This window comes from Chrysemys picta, chromosome 1 (genome assembly GCF_011386835.1).
Source record: "Chrysemys picta bellii isolate R12L10 chromosome 1, ASM1138683v2, whole genome shotgun sequence".
In the NCBI taxonomy this organism is placed as follows: domain Eukaryota; kingdom Metazoa; phylum Chordata; order Testudines; family Emydidae; genus Chrysemys; species Chrysemys picta.
Genome location: NC_088791.1, coordinates 314,977,652 through 315,001,146, shown reverse-complemented (window position 1 = coordinate 315,001,146; position 23,495 = coordinate 314,977,652). Strand labels below are relative to the sequence as shown.

The window sequence follows — 23,495 nt, the reverse complement described above, 5'->3', positions numbered from 1 at the left end:
GTTCTGAGGCTGAGGATGGAATTGAGGCAGCTCCAGCAAGTGGGAAAAATCTGAAACCAATGGCTGACTTCTGCCCCTGAAGCTTTCCCCTAGAGTCTGCTTCTGGGCTAATGCTCTTTTGCCCAGAACTTTACTACCTTACTTCCCCATAGAAACAAGCAGTTGGTCCAAGGTCAAAAGTTCATGCACAGCTAATTCTTCTAACGTACCCATTTCCCCTGCACTTAAAACAAATTACATCCAGGTGGTGAGGGCTTAAAGACCAAATCAGGCCATATCTCAGTGGTGAGAATCAATGATTGGGGCAGGGGAACCCAGGATCTCTCTGCTCCAGGATTCCAACCCAGGACCATGTGAATAATAGCTCACATATCTGACCTGGGATGGGTGACCTTATGCCTGTTCCAGGGGTCATTTCTACTGTGCCTTCCTCTATCAGTGCCACTGGTCTGTTTCTGAGTTCTTCCTGGAGTTCTCTCTGATCATGCTCCAGTGGATGATCTTGTATCAGTGGTCTGTCACTCCTGGCTCTGTGGGGTGAAGGGACAATGGCAGCGGGGCCTGGTCTTGGCCATGTGGAGCCCTAGCAGCTTCTCTGCAGGAGCTTGCTGCAGGTGACTACTCCCCTGCTCTGACCACCCAGACTGAGAGCTGCTTCCTTTTGAGCCCCGCCTCCAATGTGAACATGCTCAGCAGGTGCAGCTGGGTGGAGCCTTCTGGGACCAGAGCTCTTCTTTAATGCTCAGTTTGCCAGTGTGGGGCTTATACACCCCATCACACCAAGGTATCACTCTTCCTGGCACAAAATTGTCCCCTCCGTCCTTTTTTGCAGCTATCTGGGTTCCTTCACTCTATGTACCAACATCCTTAATAGTCCAAACCTCCCCAGGTCAACTCAGCACCCTGTGTTGGCCAAGAACCTTTTCTCTGGCTCCCCAGGGGCAGACCCAATTTACTTGCCCCTCTTCATGACAATCCACACACTGACTGGCAGGACTGTATTTCTTCTTCCCTTTGGCATTTGTGATAGGCCAGCATGTCCAGTTGCTGCTGCTGGGCCCCCTGCCAAGCCTGGGACCTGAACTTCTGGAGACATTGCTGTTGCGCCATCTGCCAGCCTGGCGTCAATCATTTAGTCCTGAAGCTACCTATGTTACACACAAACTTGGTGTAGGCAAGACATTTCACAGCCAAAGACTGTAGGCACCTCTCTGTACCCTTAATGGGAGCGGGGTTGGAGGATTCTGCCAACGACACCATATGTAAAAGTGTGGGCAGTCCCTGCATGCTCTCTTGTGGCACAGTAAGTGTTCCCCTACACCCCTAATTGGGGCAATATTAGGTTTACTTTCTCAGCCTGGGCCAAGGTGAGACCAACACATACTAACAAAATAGCATGTCCTCTTTTAATAAACTTGCAGGACGGGAGTACTTATGATAAACCAGTAGTTCTTAACCTTTTTTCATTTGTGGACCCCTAAAAAATTTCAAATGGAGGTGTGGAGCCCTTTGGAAATCTCAGACATTGTCTGTGGACCCCCAGGATCTGTGGACCACAGGTTGAAAACTACTGTTCTATGATAACACATGGTGGGGCTCCTGCTGTTGCCCCCATGCATTAATGACTGTAATACAGTTGCAGCAAAATGTCTGTTTATTAAACAAATAAACAAAAATTTAGCAGGCATAACATAATACTTGAATGTTTATATTTTTCCAGCAAATTTTTCTTAAACAAATAGGTCTTCTCTGGCTTTTCCAAATTACCACAATTAATAAAGGTCTATTACTTTTCTGTGATTTTCCATTTCTTGTCAGTAACTCAGCTGCAATTATTTGACAGTCATCCGGCAATTCAAGTCAGACCTTAATCATATGTTTCTAGCATCTTTCTTCAGGAGAGAGATGACCTCATACAATGGATTGTTCTGTTGTCACAGCTCAGTAGTAGATGTCCTTTACTTTTATTAGTTAAGGCATTTTTCTTAATTTTGAAATGAAAGGGTAAAAAACTAAAATGTGAGAAACTTTATGATGTTTTGATACTATGCAGTGGCTTAATCTGTCAATATCTCATTATTAGATTGTTGCTTTATTCGGGATAGGCAAGACAGAGTTGCTTCTCCTCCACTCACTGTCCTTTGGTCTTGTTCAAATTGCTCAAGCAACTAACTTGTAAGGGTTCATCTACACTGCATGCTGCTTTTGGCAGCGTGTAATGTACATACCTTTGTAACTCCCCCAGCACGGGCATAAAAAGTCCTGTAACCAGCATGACTTAGGCAAGTAGAGGAAAGACAGGCCTGAAGGGTGTGGGTTATATGTATGTGAGTATGTACCCCATGCTTTCTACTTGCCCAAGCCATGCCTCCCTATCTATACTGATATTTCCAGCATTGTAGTTTCCTGCTTCGTCCCTGCTGCTGGAGCTTTCCCTTACTACCAGAAAAGACTCCAGCAGTGGGGAAAGGCTCTGGCAGGGAGGAGGCAGTGGGGAAAGACTGGAGCACTTCCCTAACCCAGGGAAAGGCTCCACCAGTTCCCTGCTGCTGGAGCCTTTCCCCACAGCCAGGAAAGACTCTGGCAGAGGCATTTCTCCACTGCCTTCACCCTACCAGAGGTTTTCCTCCCAGTAGTCAAAGGCTCCGGTAGTGGGGAGCTGCTCTCTCCCTGCTGCTGGAGTCTCACTGGCACATGTAGTTACACACCAGAGTGTGGATTTGGCTTGCTTTTCACTGTGGCTTGTAGCCACATGTATACTTCATGCCACTGACATTGGTGTGTTTGTACAAATGTAGACTAATATAAGATGCTGGGTGCCCATATGAATCTATATTTTAAATAGAAATTAGAGCACAAGGCCTACAAATTCTTCTGCTGACATGAATAGTTTTGTTGTAGACCTTATGGGATTTCTCCTGCCGTCGGTATTGTTTTAGTAAAGGTTGCAGGATCAGCTTCTTATTATTCAAAATGCATGTATGTTTGGCATTTAAGTAGAGAAGCAACTCAGTGACTTTGGGAATACCAATAGGCTAGGCATTCTTTCAGTCATGTAAATGATACTTTGGACTAATTTCAGCCCTTCTTACTCATGTGAATTGTCTTACTAAAAACAGTGGGACAGGTTATTTGATTCAGGCAAGCAGAATTTGGATCTTTTACCCCATATAAATTGATAGGGGGGGGGGAAAAAACTAAAAAAATAAAAACAAGCAAACTCTCTAACTTTTCTAACAGCTGTCACTCTCACCCATTCTGCTACTCTTTGAGAGTTATTCTTCTGGAAACTTGACTTACTGCTGCTCAGGAAAAAGCACCACTTGGATAATTTGCTTCTAAAACACCATGCCCTTTCATCTTTGCTTGAACTATTGGGACCTTGCATATGAGCACATAGGCCTAAGCAGGCCTACTTGCTGTCTGCAGAGGGGATGGGAATGAGCAGGAAATGGGCAGAGACTTGGCCACACTCCCCATTTAAAGTAGCTGGGGAGGATGAGGATGGCCACCCATAGCTTACTACTCCCAGGAGCAAAGATGAAGTATGGGAGGAATTGTGTCACAGTCAAAATCTAGGGTGAAATCCTTAACCCACTGAAGTCAATGGGAAAACTGCTACTGACTGCAGTAAGATCAGGATTGAATCCCTAGCTTCCCCTCTGCAATGAGAACTTCCATTGAAGTCAGTGGGAGATCTGCATGTGGATAGTTCACAAGATTCGGCCTTCAGTTTTCAGACAGATCTTATTCAGTCAGCTGAATAAGACTGAATGTTAAAAGAAAGCAGATTAACTGAAAATGGAAGTTATCTCATTTAGTTTGGTCTCCTTGCATTTTAATATTTTTAGTGATCATCTACACATCACTATAAATTTAATCTAAAAGAGATGCTCTTATGGTACAAAAAGTTTATTTAGTAACAGTTTTTTGTAAACATTTGAGGTAAATTGACATTTACATCAAGTTATTCTTACAGAATTGAGTACATAAGGCACTTCTTCAAAGACACCACTTGAAACAGTTTGCTGCTTTTAATGTTATTAAAAGTCCCTGACTTTCCAGAAAACTTTCTTCTTTTGTTGTGAGGTTCTGTAATGTAAAAGACAGCCTTTCAGCAACAAGAAACCTCTGAGTAAGCTTTCTTATGCAACACAACCTTTTAATTGTGAGAAAACTGGAAATAGGAATATATTCCCCATCTTAAAATATGTCCACATTTGTTTCATATCTTTTTAAGGGCTGAAACCTCAGAAATTAGCTTAGCATATTAAAACAAATGTAGGGCCCAAGCCTGCAAGTTACTTTTCACATGAGTATTTTTTTACTTAAGCAAATAATCTCATTGCCTTCTACAGTACTACTTGCGTGAGTAAAGATCGCTCACATGAGAGGGTTTTTGCAGGACCCAGACCCTTGTTTTTATCTGGAAAACAAAACATTACCTTTTACAACATCCTCCACAATGTAACAGTGCAGTGTTTTGCCACAAGTATTGTTTTGTGTGGGACTTCAAGCCATACTGTCAATTTCTGACACAGAGAACTGATGTCACTGCTAATTTTTGCCATTAAACATCCTAAACACACACACAAAGTAAATAGATAATAGTAAAACCTACATTGCATTCTGTGATAATTCAGTTCATGATGAAAAGTTTATTTTTTTCCATAATAGTGTGCTCCCTGTATACCATATAGCAAGCTCCTGTACTTTAAACCTATGCAGGAAACTGATAGTGTAGATTACTGGTAAGAATTCCCAATATTAAATGATTTTTTTTTAATGGTACTGCCTTACATCTGAAGAGTTCTATGTTTATATTAAGATATTTCATTTTAGGATTAACACATTGGCAGGGCCATTGCTTTAATTTGTATTATACCAATATAAACTTCCAAAATAGTGTATTCAGTCCAAATGTACAATTCTGAAATCAAAAATTTAATGTAAACTTCAGGAAACCAAAGTTGCAAACAGAGCACACATTTCGCAAGGAAAATCAGAGTAAAATAAAACAAATGCATTTGGGGGGGGGGGGGGAAAAGAACAGCCTGTTTAATTCAGCTCTACTAAGGAATTTAATAAATTAAAAAACAAGGGTCTAGATACTCGGCTTGTGTAAACTGCCATAGCTCAATTAAGGTCAATAGAACTATGACAATTTATACCAGCTGAGCAACTCACCCAGATTTAACTGGAAAAAAGACTGAAATATTATTTTTAAAAGGATTGTTTTAATTTTTATACTGATCCTACTATTAGGTATTCAGATAAGAAAATAATATGAAGCATTACAGTATATCAGTGCACTTAATTAGTGATGAGTGTCTTACTGGATGGCAAACATATTGGACCAAATTAATCCCTGGGGTAGGGCCATTAACTTCATCTTTGCATACCAGTCGACTTCTACTGCAACACCAGAGGTGAGTTTGGCCCATATTGTCTTTTCAGTGCATGTTACATGTTCGCAAGAAGCTACAGACCAATGCTGGGAAAGCTCAGTGTTTTAAAGATCACTTTTTTTCTTTTTCTGTATGAAAAATCATGAGTTAGATTTTCAAATCAAGAATATTCAAATTTTAATTAAGGGTGAGTTACCAGGAAGTTCTATCAGACTGTTTTCACTGAATCAAAATGTAAAGAAAAGAACTGTGTAGTTTATAAATCATCTATGCTTCATTTCTTTGGTATTAACAGATAGCTGCACTAACTGTACAGGCCCAGCTACAGAAAACAATATAAATATTCTGATGGTAAAAAACAATGTATTTATGTGCTAATAAATATTATAAAATGTTTGTATTTTTGCTACACATTCAGTTGTGAAAATATTGTGAAAAATATACTAATGAAATCTAGAGGGTTTTTTTGTGGGAGGGAAATAAATGTCAAATTCCTTGAATGATTGCAAACAATAGAACATTATATACCTGGTAACTTGTTCAAAGTGTGACATTTTCTGTTTTATCTTTTGCATATTTTAGCATTTCCTTTTATCTTTTACATTTTAAATATCACATGTAATAATCCTTCCCACCACCCATCTATCCACACAGTGAAGATGAGTACTTCCTTCAAATTTAAAATATCAATTGCAATTCTGTAGTCCTTATTCGTGTTCCAATCCTACAATGATTTACACACCTACTTAAAGTTAAATAGATGTGTAAGTTTTCCAGGCTTGAGTAAGGGCTGCAGGATCAATTCTATCTACAGTAACATCTGCTACCATTTTCATTTTTGAGACAAATGAAACAAAGTATGGCAGACAAAATTATCTGGAAAACTTACAAATATTTCCATCCACAGATGCAGTTCCATTTCACAACATGTTACGTCTTGGTGTTTACAGCAGTTTTAGAGAACAATTAATTTAAGATATAAATTGAATCTGATTTTAATTTTTATTCAAAAACCTATTCTTCAGACAAATGTTTTCAAGATTTAAATGTATACCTTTTGGCATAAACTAATCACTTTCCACATACTGAAAAAACCCATAACTATCCTATCCGCTATAGCTTATATCAGTGTTCTTTACTTAAGGAAAACTCTGTAACTTCAACAGGAGATTTGCCTAAGTAAGAAGTGCAGGAATCAGATCCAATAGCATTATGGGGTGTTATCCAAAGCTCCCTGAACTTAATGGAAATCTTTCCATTGGCTTCAGTGGGATTTGGATCAGGCCCAATAAGCATATTAAAATATTATGCATTCCAGGCCAACCATACTGAGTTCATGTTATTCTTTACTTAGTAGACTCCCATTGATTTAAATGGCAATTTTCATGAGTAAAGACTGAGTAAAACTCTCATTATTTGCCCCACCAATGATATTTTCAAATAAATTTGTTTCCCCCTTTTGATCCTGCAGCCTTCAAAGAGACAAAATGTCCACTGAAATCAACTGAAGTTTTGCCTCTGCAAGATCAGTTATCATGAGTGAAATTAAGAAACAGTTTATAACACTCTAAATTAAAGTGTGGTTAACCAAGGAGCTTGAGCTTTTACAGTTGTTTTGGTAGAACTTAAAGAAGCCAGTGTTAAAAACACAACCTGTGAGTTGTAGCTTTGTTTTGTTTTATCTATTTTCTCAAACTATCGTTGATCTGGTCTGGAGACTATTAGATCAGGTTTCTCCCAGGGAGCACAGTTAGAGTTGCAATTCTGCTTCCCCACACCTACCCTGTATAACTGAAATAAATGGTGTCGGGTAGCCGCGTTAGTCTGGAGCTGTAAAAGCAGCAAAGAGTCCTGTGGCACCTTACAGACTAACAGACGTATAGGAGCATGAGCTTTCGTGGGTGAATACCCACTTCATGCATCCGATGAAGTGGGTATTCACCCATGAAAGCTCATGCTCCAATACGTCTGTTAGTCTATAAGGTGCCACAGGACTCTTTGCTGCTGAAATAAATGGGTCATTTGCAAGGACAGCTGTCCAATCTTTACTATACCTGAAAATGCCACATACCACAAAACTCTTTGAACTCTGTGCACACATGTTAATCTGAAAATGGTAGATTAAATATCAGTTGATTTTAAGCAAGTTATAACAATCTCTCCTCTTAGATTTTTATATATAGTATGGGCTCACTCCATGGGGGTTTTCCCTGAGTAAGGATTGCAGGATTAGTGACAATATGTAACAGGGGGTCAATATTCTGCTCTCTGGCCCTGCTCCAGCAAAGCATGTACTCAAAATGCTTTTTTGAAGCAAGGCCTTAGTTATATCAATATACAGCTGGAGATATTTACTCTTTACATTAGTGTAAACGAGAGCAGAATTTGGCCCTATGAATTTTGATGCAGCTCTGAGTCATTAAAATATAGAGGTGCACATTGTTACTTCAGCAATATAATGACCTGTCATTCAGAAACTGCTAGAAATGTTAGTAGATCTAAAAATTTTGAGGGCTAAATTCTGTCCTTATGTACATTTAATATAACCCTATTAACTTTGTGCTAGTTTCAGTGGTGTTGCATGGGTGTAGCTGAGAGCAGAATTCTTTTAGCTTGTATGTTTGTCTGTTTTTAATGTCTTAAAACAGCTCATGAGAGGATCCCTTAAACTTGACTACTAAATAGTTGCTATCTGGTTTTACTTGTTAATCAGCATATTAACAAATGCATATTGACTTTATTATATATGCAGTGTCCGCCCCAAGACTGTTAGCAGGCCAGAGCTGCATCCCGCAACCCTTTCTCACACAAGTAGGTCAACTGAAGTCAATGAGACAACTTGTATAAGGGTCTCAAGACAGAACCCAAACCCTGTTCCATGGTTATTCAGAAATAATTTTGAATCTGTTCAGGAAATATTAAAGTATAACATTTTAGTCTGTATTGATGGGAAATATTGTTAATTGTTTAATAAAATCAACACGTTTAGGAAAATATATATTATCAGTTGCACTTGTAGCCTTTTAGCTACATAGGCAAAGTTGAGACCAGTTCCCTAAGTAAGCACTACATGGCCAGGCCAACACATTTTGAACATGGAAAGGTTATTTAAGTGAACTTAGCTACACTATTTTAATTATGGCAGTTCAGCTTTGTTTGTGGTGGTGTTGTAGCATGTTGGTCCCAGAATATGAGAGAGACAATGGGGGTGAGGTAATATCTTTTATTGGACCAACTTCTGTTGGTGAAAAAGAGCGTACACAGAGCTCTTCTTCAGGTCTGGGACAGGTACTCAGAATGTCACAGCTAAATACAAGTTCAGTTTTATGGCAGCCAGAGGAATAGTGCTGGACTTCAACTAATTGAAATGATCTTTTCAACCACAAGAACAAAAGTTGGGTCTGATTCTGCATTCTTTGTATACCCAAATCTCTCACCAACTTTATCAGGAGTTCAAACTTTTGACTGACTTATATGAGGGTATTTGTTACAATGGGAATGAAAGATGGAGTCTCTTTTAAGGAAAGCTGACTCCTTAGAAAAATACCCATCACTTTTCTTCACAGTTTTAAGGGAAATGGGCCCAATCCTACATTCCTTGTTGCACCCAAAACTTCATTTGACTTCCAATGGAGTTTTGATTGAATAACGACTTCAAGATGAGAGGGCCCAATCCTGCTCCTATGGAAGTCAACAGGAATTCTGCCATTGACTTCTGTGGAATCAGAATAGGCCCTGAGGCCCCTAAAATGTTGCCATGATATTTTAGTCACCTTTTTTGCTGTACAGTATATTCTATGTCTGCTGTTTATTGGTTTGTAAGACATTACAGATTGTTGTAGGACAGGGCTAATCACTTACAAAACACAGCAGGAAACAATATTGCTTTGGACTTTACTTTGGTTTCCCCTTAATTTTTCCTGTGAGATCAAAGATCAAACTAAAATGTATAAGTACACTGTCAAGTAATTTAAATCTACAGATTAAAATTTATTCTAAAACTGCTCAAATACTTTAAAGGTATGCACTCTAGTTTTACTTCTATTAAGCATTTTTCCAACTACCTTAAGCTGATAAAAGCATGTATCTAATAGTCTAAAATGCAGTACCATACTTTAACCTACTGTTTTGTTCATAAGCAACATAAGGGGTCACAGTGTACTGAAACCATAATCCTTTCTTTCTGGATTACAATTATTCTGTGTAATATTTTATGAGGTGTGTGGTTTAGTTTCCTGTCCTCCTCTAAGCAATTTCAGAAGTCATCTCAAAATATAACCAAACATATTCAAAGGAATACATGGGTTTAAAAAAATTGTGTGGTCGCAGTTGGCAAACACCGGACAGAAGGTCAAACTGGACATTTCCTTATAGGTCAAGAGTAAAAAAATTATTATAATAATACAAAGATGAAGCTCAGAATGATAAAAGCTACTACAGGGGTTATCCAAACTTTGCCCAGCCAACAGGGTCGCATTGGCAATTTGCCATGAGTGCAAAGGCTGCCCTACTTTGCATTAAATGGAAGAGAATGTTGTCACCCTGATGTTTAATATGGCAGATTTGGTCCACAGAGATGACAGGTGCCAGCAGGCAATATGCCATCCTCATTTTCAAGGAGGTGGTTAAACAGGTGTGCATGGGGTTTCAGAGGAAGGAAAGAAGTCAAGGCCTCTGCTCATGAAGTGCTTATATAAGATGAGTGGAAGTGAAGGTGAGGGCTAAGAGTATTAACATTGTTCTTGGAAGAGCTTCCCTATGAAGGCACATGGCTAGCTGCCACCACTGCCAGTGCCACCACCTGTCATCTGTGCAAGCCCTCCATATGGCTGCCATTGGGATGTTTGTCATTGATGTCAATGACAGAGGGATTGGTCCCTTGGTCCACGGGCTGCACTTTGGCCACCCCTGACCTACTAGAAAATGTAGATATTTATCCCCACTACAACTCACAGAGTGCAAGAACAGCAAGCTTCAAAGTTTGGAACCCCGGCCTCCCTCACCCCCTGTACTGGGGCATGGCCTCATCCCCATGCAGCTCCCCATCACACTTTGCTTTCATCATTTGCTTCTCCCAGTGCTAGGGACCACGTTACACAGCTAAGTCATCTGACCTGGCTCTACTGCTGCTTGACTTACTAGCCCTGCTTAAGCGCCGTGTGTCTATGAGCAGTGGCGGCTCATGCATTTCTACTGTAGTGCAGGCAGCTGACACTGGCCACTCCTTTGTGGCCTCCTCTTCACCTTCTACATCCCACTTGCTGCTGCTTCCTCTGCTCAGGCTGGTGCTGCTGCTGCTATTGACTGCTGCTACAGGTGGCAAAAGAGGTGGCGATGGCAGCAGCTGCTCACTGGCCACCTCTTGCTTTGGCGATTGTTGTCCGATGCTGCTGGGGGGAGAAGAGGCAGCTGAGCTGGAGGCTGGTGGCTTCCTCTGCTGCTCGACTGCCAGATTGGTCCAGTTCTGCTCGGCAGCTAAGGCCTGGCTGCTGCCATTGAAGTAGGGGGTGATGGCTTGCATAGGTGTTGGGATGGGGGATAGAGTTGGGATTGGGATGGAGGTTGGAATGGGAGTGGCAGTATTGTGTCGCTCCTCAGAAAATGGAGGAGCCCCGGAGTAGCCAGCCAGGGAAGTTGTGGTGGCTGGTTGTGCCCTAGCAGTGGCTTCAGCATAGTAAGGCGGCACAGTCCGTGAAGAGAGCAGCGGAGTGATGGCACGGGAATCCGGCAGAGCAGGCGGGACAGTAGGGAACACTGCCGGAGATGGCAATGGCAGAGTAACAGGTTTGGAGTCCCTTGCAATGGTAGCTGGTGCAATGGGGAGTGGATCAGGGCGGTATTGGTTGGTCACGCCTTGCTTGAGCTTCTTCCATCCAAGGTGGTACATCTCAAGCATGTTGAGCAGCAGCGAGACACATGCCACCACCAGCATGAAGATGATGAAAATGGTCTTCTCAGTGGGCCGTGAAATGAAGCAGTCCACAATGTTCGGGCAAGGCCAACGGCTGCAACGATAGAGTGGCTTCAGCTCAAAGCCATACAGGAAATACTGGCCCACAATGAAGCCTATCTCAAACAGAGTTTTGAAAATGATATTGAAGACATAGGTGCGGAGCAAGGCACCACTGATGCGTATTTTACCCCGCTCATCACGGATTGGTGGCTTCTCCTTCTTTGGGGGTGGCTCCTTATTGGTGCTGCTGTTGTTGCTACTCCCTCGGCCACCTGCTGCTGCTGCTCCCCCCTGGTGGTTGCTGTCCCTGCTGCTTCCCTTCTTTTTTAGCTCTTCCTCTTTCTTCTTCTCCTCCATGCGCACAATGTGCAGCACATGGCCCAGGTAGATGAGGGTTGGCGTAGAGACAAAGATGATCTGCAGCACCCAGAAGCGGATGTGGGAAATGGGGAAGGCTTTGTCATAGCAGACATTTTCGCAACCAGGTTGCTGGGTGTTGCATGTAAAGTCCGATTGTTCATCTCCCCAGACTTCCTCAGCAGCAGCCCCCAGCACCAGGATCCTGAAGATAAATAGTACCGTCAGCCAAACTTTGCCAATAACCGTGGAGTGCTCTTGTGCATTCTCTAATAGTCTCCCCAGAAAGCTCCAGTCACCCATTGTTTCAGATCTCTAACCTACAATAAGAACATTATAGCAGTGTTATTAAAAGAAAATAGAGAAGTAGATAATTATATAAATCCCCAAATAAATACTTGACTAATTATGTTTCATGTCATATGACATGTATTAAAATATCTATATATATTTGGGAGTATATTTTCTGTTACAGAATATTGCATGTATATGTGTGTGTGTTTAGAATTGCATAGACCTGTGTAAAATGTGACCATCAGTGTCAGTGAATCATAGGCACTGACTCTGTGGGTGCTCCAGGGCTTGAGCCCCCACGGAAAAAAATTAGGGGGTGCTTAGCGCCCACCGGCACCCAGAGCCTCCTGTCCACCAGCGGCCCTGCCGATCAACTCCTCCCCCTCTCTCCCAGCACCTACTTCCTGCTGCAGATCAGCTGTTCCGTGACATGCAGGAGGTGCTGGTGTGGGGGGGAGGCAGAGGAGCGGGGGAATGCACTGGGGGGGGAGGGGGAGGAACTGGGCGGAAAGAGATGGGGCAGGAAGACGTAGGGCAGGGCTGGGGGCTTGGGGGAAGGAGTTGGGTTGGGGGCAGGGCCTAGGGCGGAGCAGGGGGTGAGTACCCCAGGGCCTGGAGGAAGCCGGTGCCTGTGCAGTGAATAGAGAATTCTGGTTTGCTAGTGTCTTACACCTAATTTGTACTGTGTAAGTGTCAACCGCAGGTTGGTAGGCAGCAGAGACTCAGACCTGTAAACTCTAGTAGAAGGATTTAAATATCAAAGTACTAGCCTGCTCGTTTTTTTTACTTCCCCCATCTCAGATATGCTGACCAGGCATCTAATTGTTCTTGCCTATTTTTAGAAAATCTTAATTGAATAGTAATGTTGTTGTTGTTGTTAGTGAGATAAAACTGCCAAGTTACACAAAGTTTGGCTGACATTATTAGATTAATAATATAATATAGTCCTGGTCATGGTCCAGGATCTCATTGTGCTAGGTGCTGTATAAACACTGAACAAAAAAATTGTCCCTGCCCCGAAGAGCTTACAGCCTAATTCTGTAATTAGGAATGTGAATGTTTACATTGAAAATACGCATGTTCTCTTGAAAATCAAGTAATAGTTCAGTTTGTTTCTTCTTCTTGATCGGAAAGGAACACTTGATAAAAGAAACTCCAAAAATGTGGAATGCAATATTAGAAACCATGAGAAGAATAGTATAAATGAATACTTTCCACAGTATCCTGTCAATTGGTTCCCATTGGGAATTGGTGCTTCAATAAGGTTATTTTGCCAAACAACTTCATGTTGGAAACCAGGCTTTTGCTATATAAAGTTATCATTTAGCAGAGAAATTCCTCATGGCCTTATTCTTAGTGAGAAAAACTGTTAGTTTAAACTTTCAAAAGTGTCTAGTGATTTTGAAAGTGTCTGTTTTTGTGTGCCCATTTTAGATACTTTAAAGGGACCTGATTTTCAGAGGACAGGTACTGAACACTTTCTCAAAATCAGACCCCTTGTCTCAAGTTCGGCACCAAAAATGGAAGCACCCATAATTGTTACTCACTTTTGAAAATAAAAGCCATTATTTTTGTTTTGCTTCTGCATGAAGGTAGTGCAGCTCACTAGCCTAGTAAACTTTGATACTTCAGACCATGTTTTGTGTTTTACATGTCAACACCCCTCTGAAAAAGTGTAAAGGGCAGTCAATAAGGCTAACTTCAGAAACACCTGTGTCATATTGCTTCTCTCTTCCCCTACTCACCAGCTGGAATTCCAGTAAAGTAATTTGTACAAATAAGACCCTCAGTATATTATCAGATTAGCTTGGGTATCTAGCCCTTGGTTTGGTTTTTAAATTCTCAAGATGCTGATATTAAAATGGCTAAATTAAAATTTTAGTGTGATGGAATCAGATCGTCTACAAAGAAAATACTCTTAAATCTTCACTCCTTAGCACAAAGAAGAAACTACATACATACTATATGTTGTGTGCTGTTCACTTCTCAATTAGTAAAGTGGTTACCACAGTCAAATACTATTCTATTTACTGACTTTACAATGTTCAGGTTATGACAAATGGCACTTATGACACTTCTGCATTGACATCCTGATTCAACTTACGACTATAGGCTTTGAGTTTACAATGCTCGGTCTCGCAATGGAGTAGATTGCAGTTCCGACTTACGACGGAATTGTAAGGAACCAATTGTGTTGTAAGTCCGAGGACAGCCTGTATTTAGTTTACAGGGATTTGTAGCTGTAGTGTCCAATATTTTGCAAAGCCCTGTTTTTTCAAAATATGTGTAACAGTCTTCATGATAAACTGTACCATGTCTAACAGCTTCTGTACACAATTATCTAGACATTAACATCTTGTTTCATTGCAGGAACTGATTTTCTTGAATGCATTGTAACCATATGTAAAATGCACCACTTGGTTTTCTGTAAGGAATGCAGTAGTGCAAGTAAATACTTGTTAGTTAAATTACATTCTATTTCTGATTCTATTTAGACCATTGTTTTTTTCAGAAATGAAAATATCTCATTCCCCTTTCCTCCCCTCAAAAACCATGTTTATGAATTGTACTATATTATATATTCTACTATATCTTTCAGATATTCAGTTAAAATACAGTATGTTCAATTTTAGATATGCAATTCCAATTACGATGCTATCTATTTTAATACAAAGAAATTAAGTGCTTGGTTTTTCAGGATATTATTCTTTCATACACATTAGTAACAATGTGCAGTTATTATTTTATAGTTTAAGAAAACCTTAGAGTGCTAACAATTTTTTCACTAACCTTTTTAGCTTATCAAGCTCTTTTTCTAATACAGCATTATTAGTAATAGTGATACTATGCATGATGTGATTAAACTAAACTGATTTTTTTTAAAGACACATTCGATTTAAAAAAATATATATTTTCTTTCAAGGCAGAACTAAGGGTATTTGAGTATCTTAACAGTACATTTCTGTACTTTAACATGTTTACATTTCTTCTAAATTTAATCTTAGCTTTGAATTTCCTGGGTTTATAATACTTGTTTTGAGGCTATTTTTTAACTAAGGGGAGTGTTAATTTTTGGGAAGATAATTAACCTTGTAAATTTTTGTGCTAAATTAATGTACTCCGAATAATAGCTCCATTTTCATGTATTTTATCTAAGAGGTTTATTAATTATTAAAATGGTTATATGTGAACAGTAAAATTAGTTTGATAGTACATATTTTCAAATCATTAGAAATATCAACCTTAAATCAGGTTACCTCCTTCTTCCTGTATTTCACATTCCTCTGTGCGCACACACAAAATTTCCCTTCCCTGCTCTCTCTGTTGAGTAAACCTAGTGAAATAGATAGTTTTGGAAGATCAGTATTTAGGATGATGGGTCATTTTATTCCTATGTTTCTCTATCAGCAGAAGCTGGGTCATTTTATTCCTGTGTTTCTCCATCAGCAGAGGCTGGCTCCTTAAATCTTCTCCTTTACAGAAACTCACTCAGAATTACCCTGTTTTAAAATGGTTTCCATCACCCAGTGTTCTCAATGAGTCTGAGTCCACAGACTAAAGACGGCCACTGCCTCCCATTAATCCCAATAAAAGTGATACCAAGCTATCCCAATGAAAGTTGATGGCCCCTATGCTGTCAGGAAGCAGAAAAGAGAACTGTGAAGACCTGGTGAATGGGAGTGATGGCCATCTTTGCTAAGGGCCACTTGTAGTCTCAGTCCTGTCCAGAACAATAAGAAGTGGTGGCCATTTTGAAAGTAGGCTTTTTTTTAGTGAGTTTCTCTGAAGGAGAATTATATTATTCAGTCAGTCTCAGATGAAAGTTTCTTTTTCACCAACACAGAGTACAGGGGGAAATTACCATTAATCCTAAACAATTTATTTTCTATACTTTCCTATTGTATCAGTGTTATTAAACATTTTTTTTTAAGATAGACAATGCCTGGATTGAGATTATTGGGGACAAAAAATGGTCTGACAGAATGCTAAATTTCTTAAAGGACACCTTTAAAAATTAATTCTAACGCATAAACTAATTAATGGATTTCTGTGTATGTTATCAGAAAATGTATTCAGTACTCAAAGAAAAAGTGCTGTAAGTGTGAGGAGGATACAGAATAATCTTAAAGCAGGTATTCAACTGCTTTGTTATGTTTAAAGTGTAAAACTCAATTCAGTCTTAACTATGCAGCTGTAACCAGTGCCTCCATAATGTGTATATATTACAGAAATAAAAACGCGTTAGAAGCCTGATTTCCAAAGGTGCTGCAGATTGGCATCTCTAATTGACTTGGGGTCACTCATCACCCCTGCAAATCAGACCCTAAATCTCCCATCAGTGTCCTAGCTTTGTCTGTGTAGCTTTGTCAGTGATAGCAATGGTGGTGGAGACACTCATCTTTGCTACTGGTTATCTCGACCTGCTCTGAGCAGAGTAAGATAACATGCTAGTAAAATACTGGTGAAACAATAACTGCAAAGGTCTCAACAGTAATTCCTTTGGGCCATATCATGCCATTGAAAAATATGGAGTTCTGCTTAAAAATCAATGGGATGGTAATATATATTTAGTCTAATGGAAGCAATTGCATGAATAAAGAGAGAAGAACTTGGCCATAACAGTTTAAAAATATTCAGAAAATTCCATCCTTACACTGTCCAAACATCATGGCTGTCCGAGAAACAAGTTTCGGTACTACAAAATGGTATGCGATCACGTGTATGTGTGTGTGAGTAGCTGGGTGGGTGGGTGCGTGTGTGTAAAGTGAGAGAGAAAGAGAAAATGTTTATATACATATATATGGCCCTACTTCATTTGTGAGATTGCGGATCCTGCAATGTTAGGCTTCCACTGCAATTTTGATTTTAATTAGCTTATTTTGCACGGTCGATGATTTTGTGTACATTTAGCGTATACAATTAGTACTGCACTAACATTCAGTGCTTGTAAAATGTAAAAGGCTAAAGTTACTGGACTCGATTTCTACAGCGGTTGTTTTAAGACTTTTAGTCTTCTGAATTTTATATTATACCAGTCACTGTTTTTTAAACTAATGTAATATAGTTGCAGCAATATATCTGGTTCTCAATAAAATTAGCAGGCATAACATAATACTTGAGTGCTTATATCGTTCCAGCAAATTTTTCTTAAACAATTGGTCTTCTCTGGCTTTTCCAAATTACTGCTATTAATAAAGGTCCATTATTATTTTTCTGAGCTTTTTCCATGTCTTGTGCGCAACTCAGCTGCAATTATTTGAAGATCATCATCCCATGATTCAAGTAGGGCCTTATAATTATGATGACTGATCTCTTATCACATTTATTATTTAGGAGAGAAAAGATAACTCATTGACAGTTATCACTTCTAGCCATACTTTTTGAAGATGTCATGACAACACATCACATAAATTGTGTGTGAAGGAGTATGACTAATATAAATTGTAGAATCTCAAAATTTTATCCTCATGTTATATCACCAGAAGCATTTAGTTAATTAAATATATTAGTCTAGGGTTATATTGCTACATCCATGATTGAGCAAAATTCCTCATCACTTTCAATGGAAACATCTTTAAAATTGATAAGGGTCTTTGAAATTAGAAACATTAAACAACCATGAGTCCATTATTCCCTGACAGTTCAGGATTGTCCCCAAAAAGAGAGAATGGGTGTATATGTAATACTTTGTCAAATCGCATTTTAAATATATCAAAAGATGAGGCTTCTACAACATCCTGTGGAAGATTACTTTGAAACCTAATAGATGTCATGGTCAGGAATTTTCCTGAAATAAAATCTAAATTTCCTTTCATTCTATTATTCCTAGTTATATCTTTTTTTGTTATCTTTATCTCCTATTTGTTTTAGATTGTTACATTGATCTCTCTATACATGTGTTTGAGAGAAAATGGCATGTAAATGGGAAAAGAACTTTGAAAAATGAAATTAACATCTCATTTTTAGTTAAATTACCAGATACCTCAGTCACTATCCATTATAGTTTTAACCATTGGTTGAATATAGCATTTCACAGATATAACATTACACAAGGTTCCAAGTGTGTCACAATATTAAGAATTTTTCCTATCATCTTTATTATATTTATGATCAGATGTCTTCAAGTTAAACTGAAAAAGAGAGAGTCAATACACTTTTCAGTTTAGCTGGAAAGAAATGGCTATAAATTGTACACAAAGAACAAATGTTTTTGAACCAAACTTTCTTCCTTTCTTGGGGAGGGGTTGTAAACACAATATTTCCTTTAAATTCACCTTGCAAACTCATTGAAAATGTTAAGGTTTTAATATTAAATCCTTTATGAGAACAGTACATCAGTTGCATACAGAAGGAATACTACAAAGTTTGGATCTATTATATTTGTAAAGGTTTGTCATTCACCTGCCCTTGTTATTACCTTATATGTTTTACTAGTTCTGAGCCTACTCCTGACATCCTTAGGCAAAACTCCCACTAACTGCAGTGAGAGTTTTCCCTGAGTAAAAGAAAGGCAGAAGGACCTCAGGAAGGTAGCCCATTAATCCGCATCTGCTACACCCTTCTGTTTAATTGCAAAACAAATCTGTGCTGTTCACCACTCTCAGTGAAAAAACCCAGAAAATGTTTTTATTGCCATTTTAGATTGCTATTTGTAAATGCAGAGCGTTTTACTGGCAAATTATTATATTTTAAAGATGTAGAACAATGGGCAGCGAGCAAGCCACTGCAGAAACACTTTTGGAGCTTAAATTAAACTAAATCTACTTTTAGAATGGCTGAAGCATGTATGAGACGCATCTGTCAGATGCCCATATAGTACCAGTCTCCTAGATCTGAAAACTGCATAATCCAGAAAGTTACGAAGGATGTACAGCCCCATTCGAGTTCTGAGTTAAAAGCATTACCGCTCCCCCCCCCTCACACACACACAATTCTCATTAATGGCTTGCAGAGACCCTGGGAGGAATGTGAAAGGTTTGTGGGAAGGGGGCTTCAAAGAAGATAAGTGACTGTGATTGATACAATTTCGGAGAGAAGCTAAAGAGAGAATTTTTTGGGGTGACCACGTTCCAAACCCTTTCCGACGTATTTTTACCAGAAGAAAATATTTGCATGTGCCTATTATTCTATACTGCGTGCTATTTTATCTTTTCTGAACATTCAGTTCAATGCTTGCTCCTCTCAATTACATTTTATTATAAGCTGTACATGCTGTCAAGATTTCAGGTAACATTTCAATCTTATATGATTTCTTCAGGGAGTAAGGGTTCTGCCTAAAGAAAAATTCCTACTATTTAAGTCTTGCATTAGCAAGCATTGCCTAATTGAACCACTAATCTTTCTGGGAATTCAAAAGATTATTTTATTTAAGTAAAATTATTATTCGAGTATTTTATTTTGGGATTTTGAACAATTGAATGTTCATCGGTTGCAGTTTTTTCATAACGGTTAGACCAAAGATTATTGTCCGTGTAAGCAAAGGGGTTGGTATGTATTAAAGTACCTTTCAATCTTTTCCTATTATTATGGATGCTCACATTATAGGTTTTTTCTTTTCTTTTCTTTTTTACAATAAATGTATTTCAGCATAGGAAAAAAACCCAACACATTTATGCCCTTCAAGGTAATATTACGATATAATTGAAAGAAGAAAAGCCGACGGCTTTTGAGATACATTTAGTTTATCGCATATTGTTGTGCCTTTTAAGAAGCTAAAAGAAATAACTAGTTGGCTGAAGAATTTTCCACCACTACAAGATTAAAAAGGAACTAAAATGTATCTTAGTGCTAAACTGATTTAACAAAATAAATATAGTCTTCTAACTGTACTTTGGCAATAGCTCTGGTAAATAAAATGAAGGGGAGGGAGAATAAAAGACAAACCGATAATATCATTCCCGAGATAATACCAACGATGCGGTACCGCTACATAAAATTAAACATGACTTAGTATATTATGTATGTAACATTGTTCTAACATTGTCCAAAGAATGCTTAATTTACCATTATATCCACATGCTTTTTATGAATCCCCTTGCATTATAGGTCTCTGGGTACCACCCTTGTTAGGTGCTTATCTCAGCAGGAAGCAAACTGCTGAGCCAGGGCAATTAGTGCCAGGTCAACTGATGCTTATTCTGAACAGAACGACGTTTTTAAAACGACGTAGTTTCCCTTCCTTTCTCTTTTTATGTCTTTTCATATTTACTTGTCCTCATCACTTCATAATATGATTGGCAGACCGTGCCTGGCACTGTGTTGTAAGGCAATAAAGACAATTGCAACACCATTCTGGTGCACAGTTGCACTGGCATCTCTCTGTGCCAGCTCTCTGAATTGACCTTTGCATGCATTCAGAGACGTATAGGATGGATACATTTTTAGAGTTTATTTATATTCAAAAGTAAATCTCGGCCTAATCACATCTTCAGTGAGGAACAATCACACAGATGGAGCTATACGTCTGTGCTATATAGCAGAGGTAGGCAACCTATGGCACAGATACCAAAGGCAGCACGCGAGCTGATTTTCAATGGCACTCACACTGCCTGGGTCCTGGCCACCAGTCCAGGGGGCTCTGCATTTTAATTTAATTTTAAATGAAGCGTCTTAAACATTTTGAAACCTTATTTACTTTACATACAACAATAGTTTAGTTATATATTCTAGAAAGAGACCTTCTAAAAAGGTTAAGGTTTCACGGGCCAGTAATACATTTTAAATTAGAGTGAATAAATGAAGACCCGGCACACCACTTCTGAAAGGTTGCCGACCCCTGCTATATACATATGCACACACATATAGTGTATCTATAGAATATATAATGTAAATACGTACTTCTACTACTACAGCACATACACATAACCCAACATTGAAATGTTACAAAATCTAATCAACCGGCAGCATATTTGTATGAGCAATTTTAAATAAACACATCACGCTCAGCAAAACCAAACAACATAGTAACAATCCAGAAATCAACGTGTGATTATGGTAAAAGAAAATCGTCTTGTGTTTTTCCCCCCTAGGCTGAATATGCAGAAACAAAAACCGTGAATAAACCTAGTAAGCATGTTGTTATTACTACCCAGACACAGGCAGGACAATGTTACTTACGCTTTGCGGTAGTAGCATTGCTGTCAAGTAGTAAAAACTTAAACTGTGCAGAAGGATCCAGAGAGCCTTGAGTCATGGCTCATTTAAAAAAAAATCCCGAAAGGAAAAATTTTCATCAGATTATTAAAAAAAAAAGTATAAGATCAAGGGCGGGAGGATGCTACTGAGTTTCTCCTGGGTACTAAAAAGCTCTAGAAAGTTAGTTACCTAGACCGCTGCAAGGCCCCGGGCACAGAACCGTTACTTTCTAACACTTCTATAGTTGACGGAAATGCTACAAAAGGTTAACAAATGGTTATCGCAAACATGCTGCCCGCCAGCCAGCCCCAGGCGCCCCTACGCTGCTCACGGGGTGGGCACACACATACCAACTCATACCTGAGGGGATGCCACAAGTAGTTAACTACCGCGTGCACTACGCGACTGCCCATGCCATAGTGAGAGTGAGTTGCATTTCAGACAGACTCGCCTATAGGCTGAGCGGACAGCCGTCCCGCCCTCCACCTCTTCCCCGAGCCCCATGCCGCGGCTTTGCCAGCTTACCAAACAGCTCTGGCCCCGCCAGCCCAGCTCGGTCGCTCACAAAGCTCCTTCCCGGCACATGGAAGCTGAGGCCACTCTCAAGAGGGCAATCAATAAAAGGTGGTAAAACCACCCCCCCCCCCCTCAGCGGGACGTGGGAAAGTTTGATGAAATTTAAGGTTTGAATCCCACCGAATCCAGGGTCTCCTCTTCAGCCATCTCCGCTGGCACGTCGTGTGACCATGCGTGGCTGAACCCATCAAGTTAGCAACCTGCTGGACAGACGCCACGCCCCTGCTCCTTCCAAAGCTCGGCCCTGGGGCTGCGAAAAGCAGGCGAATGGCTCCCGAGTTGCTGGGTCTGGCGCTTTTTCAGCGGTCATAACGCAGGGGAAATGATCATCCTTCAAAGATCAGGGCCGTTCCGAACGGGACCCTGCCCCGCACAAACCAGCTCGCTGGCTTTCTCCTCTTGGAGAGTCCATACAGCTGTTTTGGGGACTTTTTTATCTCAGGTGCAGTTCCATTGAGACAGTCAGGTGAGTTTAAAGCCCAGGTCTGCACATTCCCATAGCCACTGCCTCCTCATCTCCAAGTAAGTGTCAATTGCAGGGGGCCTCACATTTTGTTTCTTAGATTTCCTTTGTAGCATGTAATCGTTGTCCAGTTGCCTAAGCATGCCTTCCAAGGACTGAGTGCTTATATTTGCTCTCCCTGGCCCCTTGCAAATAAACAACTACATGGTTATTTCGATAACTTCATATCTTGGAGGGAATATGGAGGTACTTTAGTAATCATAATATTTCGGGAGGAACGTGTTTTTAAAAATTCACGCTCACCAACATCTATTCAATAGTAAAATTTATACTTTGAAAGGAATAGCGCCACCCAGTGACCTCCAAGAATATATGCGGACACCTGATCAGCCTTCAGTACTCAGATCGGGGTCTTATATTAAAAGAGTTAAAAAACTCTCAGTAACACCAGAGCAAACTTAGTTTAACTGGATAGTTATTTGTATGTTTTCATAACCTATATATAAGTTAGTGGCTGCATCAGAGCCTTTCACCTGTATATCACAGGTTTCAATTTGACCAACAATCAAAATATCTACCACATCAAGTGCCACAAGTACTCCTGTTCTTTTTGCGGATACAGACTAACACAGCTGCTACTCTGATACCACATCAATGGCTGTTTGGTGGCCAACCTGAAATGAATTGGTGGTTCCAGTCCAGTTCCTAGAAGACCTTTATCCACAGAACAGAAAACATCTTCATAATAACTACGCACTGCTAGGAATTGCTAACTGAGGGGCCAAAGACTCAATAGGCATGGAAACTGAATTAACTTCACATCTGTAGAGATCTTTTCTTGCACTCATTTCTTTTTCTATTTGCTGAGCTGAAACACTGATGATGTTTTCACTGTTTTTTGTTCCTAGGTTCTTTTTGGTTTTTAGCCATGGAAATGTAAACTCTGGACTTCAGAATTTTACTGATTGTTTTGTCTCATATTCCTTGGAGGAAAAAAAAATTGGAATTATTCTGTCTGTTCCTATTTCTCAAGGTCTTAGTAGACCTTTCTGAGTCTCTGACCTCTTTGACTTTTCTGTTTACTTAGCCTGACGCAATCACTTTTGTATTAAAGACAACTAAGAAGTGAATGGTGAGTTTGCAGCATCATAGTCTAAGTCTGCTGAAAAATATTTAGGGGGAAAATTTCCAAAGGCACTCTTGGGAGATGGATGCCTAGTTCCCATATATGCGTTTGAAAATCTTCCCCCTCATCTTTATTTAACTATTCTTTACATCAGAGCCACATACATAAGCCTTGCTAGTCTTC

At 39.7% G+C, this 23,495-nt stretch overlaps 2 protein-coding genes across 3 annotated transcripts in view; one reads left to right on the top strand and one right to left on the bottom strand.

Annotated features, from left to right (window-relative positions):
- Nucleotides 1-23,495, top strand: part of LOC135983415 (uncharacterized) — a 146,299-nt gene that overhangs the window by 28,426 nt on the left and 94,378 nt on the right. The gene's annotated exons all lie outside the window — the stretch shown is intronic.
- On the bottom strand, nucleotides 2,731-21,883 carry GJA3 (gap junction protein alpha 3). The gene is made up of 2 exons (XM_065595269.1): nucleotides 21,673-21,883; nucleotides 2,731-12,038 (listed from the first exon to the last, which is right to left on the bottom strand). The coding sequence occupies exon 2, from the start codon at nucleotides 12,019-12,021 to the stop codon at nucleotides 10,501-10,503; it is 1,521 nt and encodes a 506-aa protein (XP_065451341.1). The 5' UTR covers nucleotides 12,022-12,038; nucleotides 21,673-21,883; the 3' UTR covers nucleotides 2,731-10,500.

Excerpts from the sequence above, each read along its gene's own strand:
- GJA3 (XM_065595269.1), bottom strand. The coding sequence starts at position 12,021 with ATGGGTGACTGGAGCTTTCTGGGGAGACTATTAGAGAATGCACAAGAG.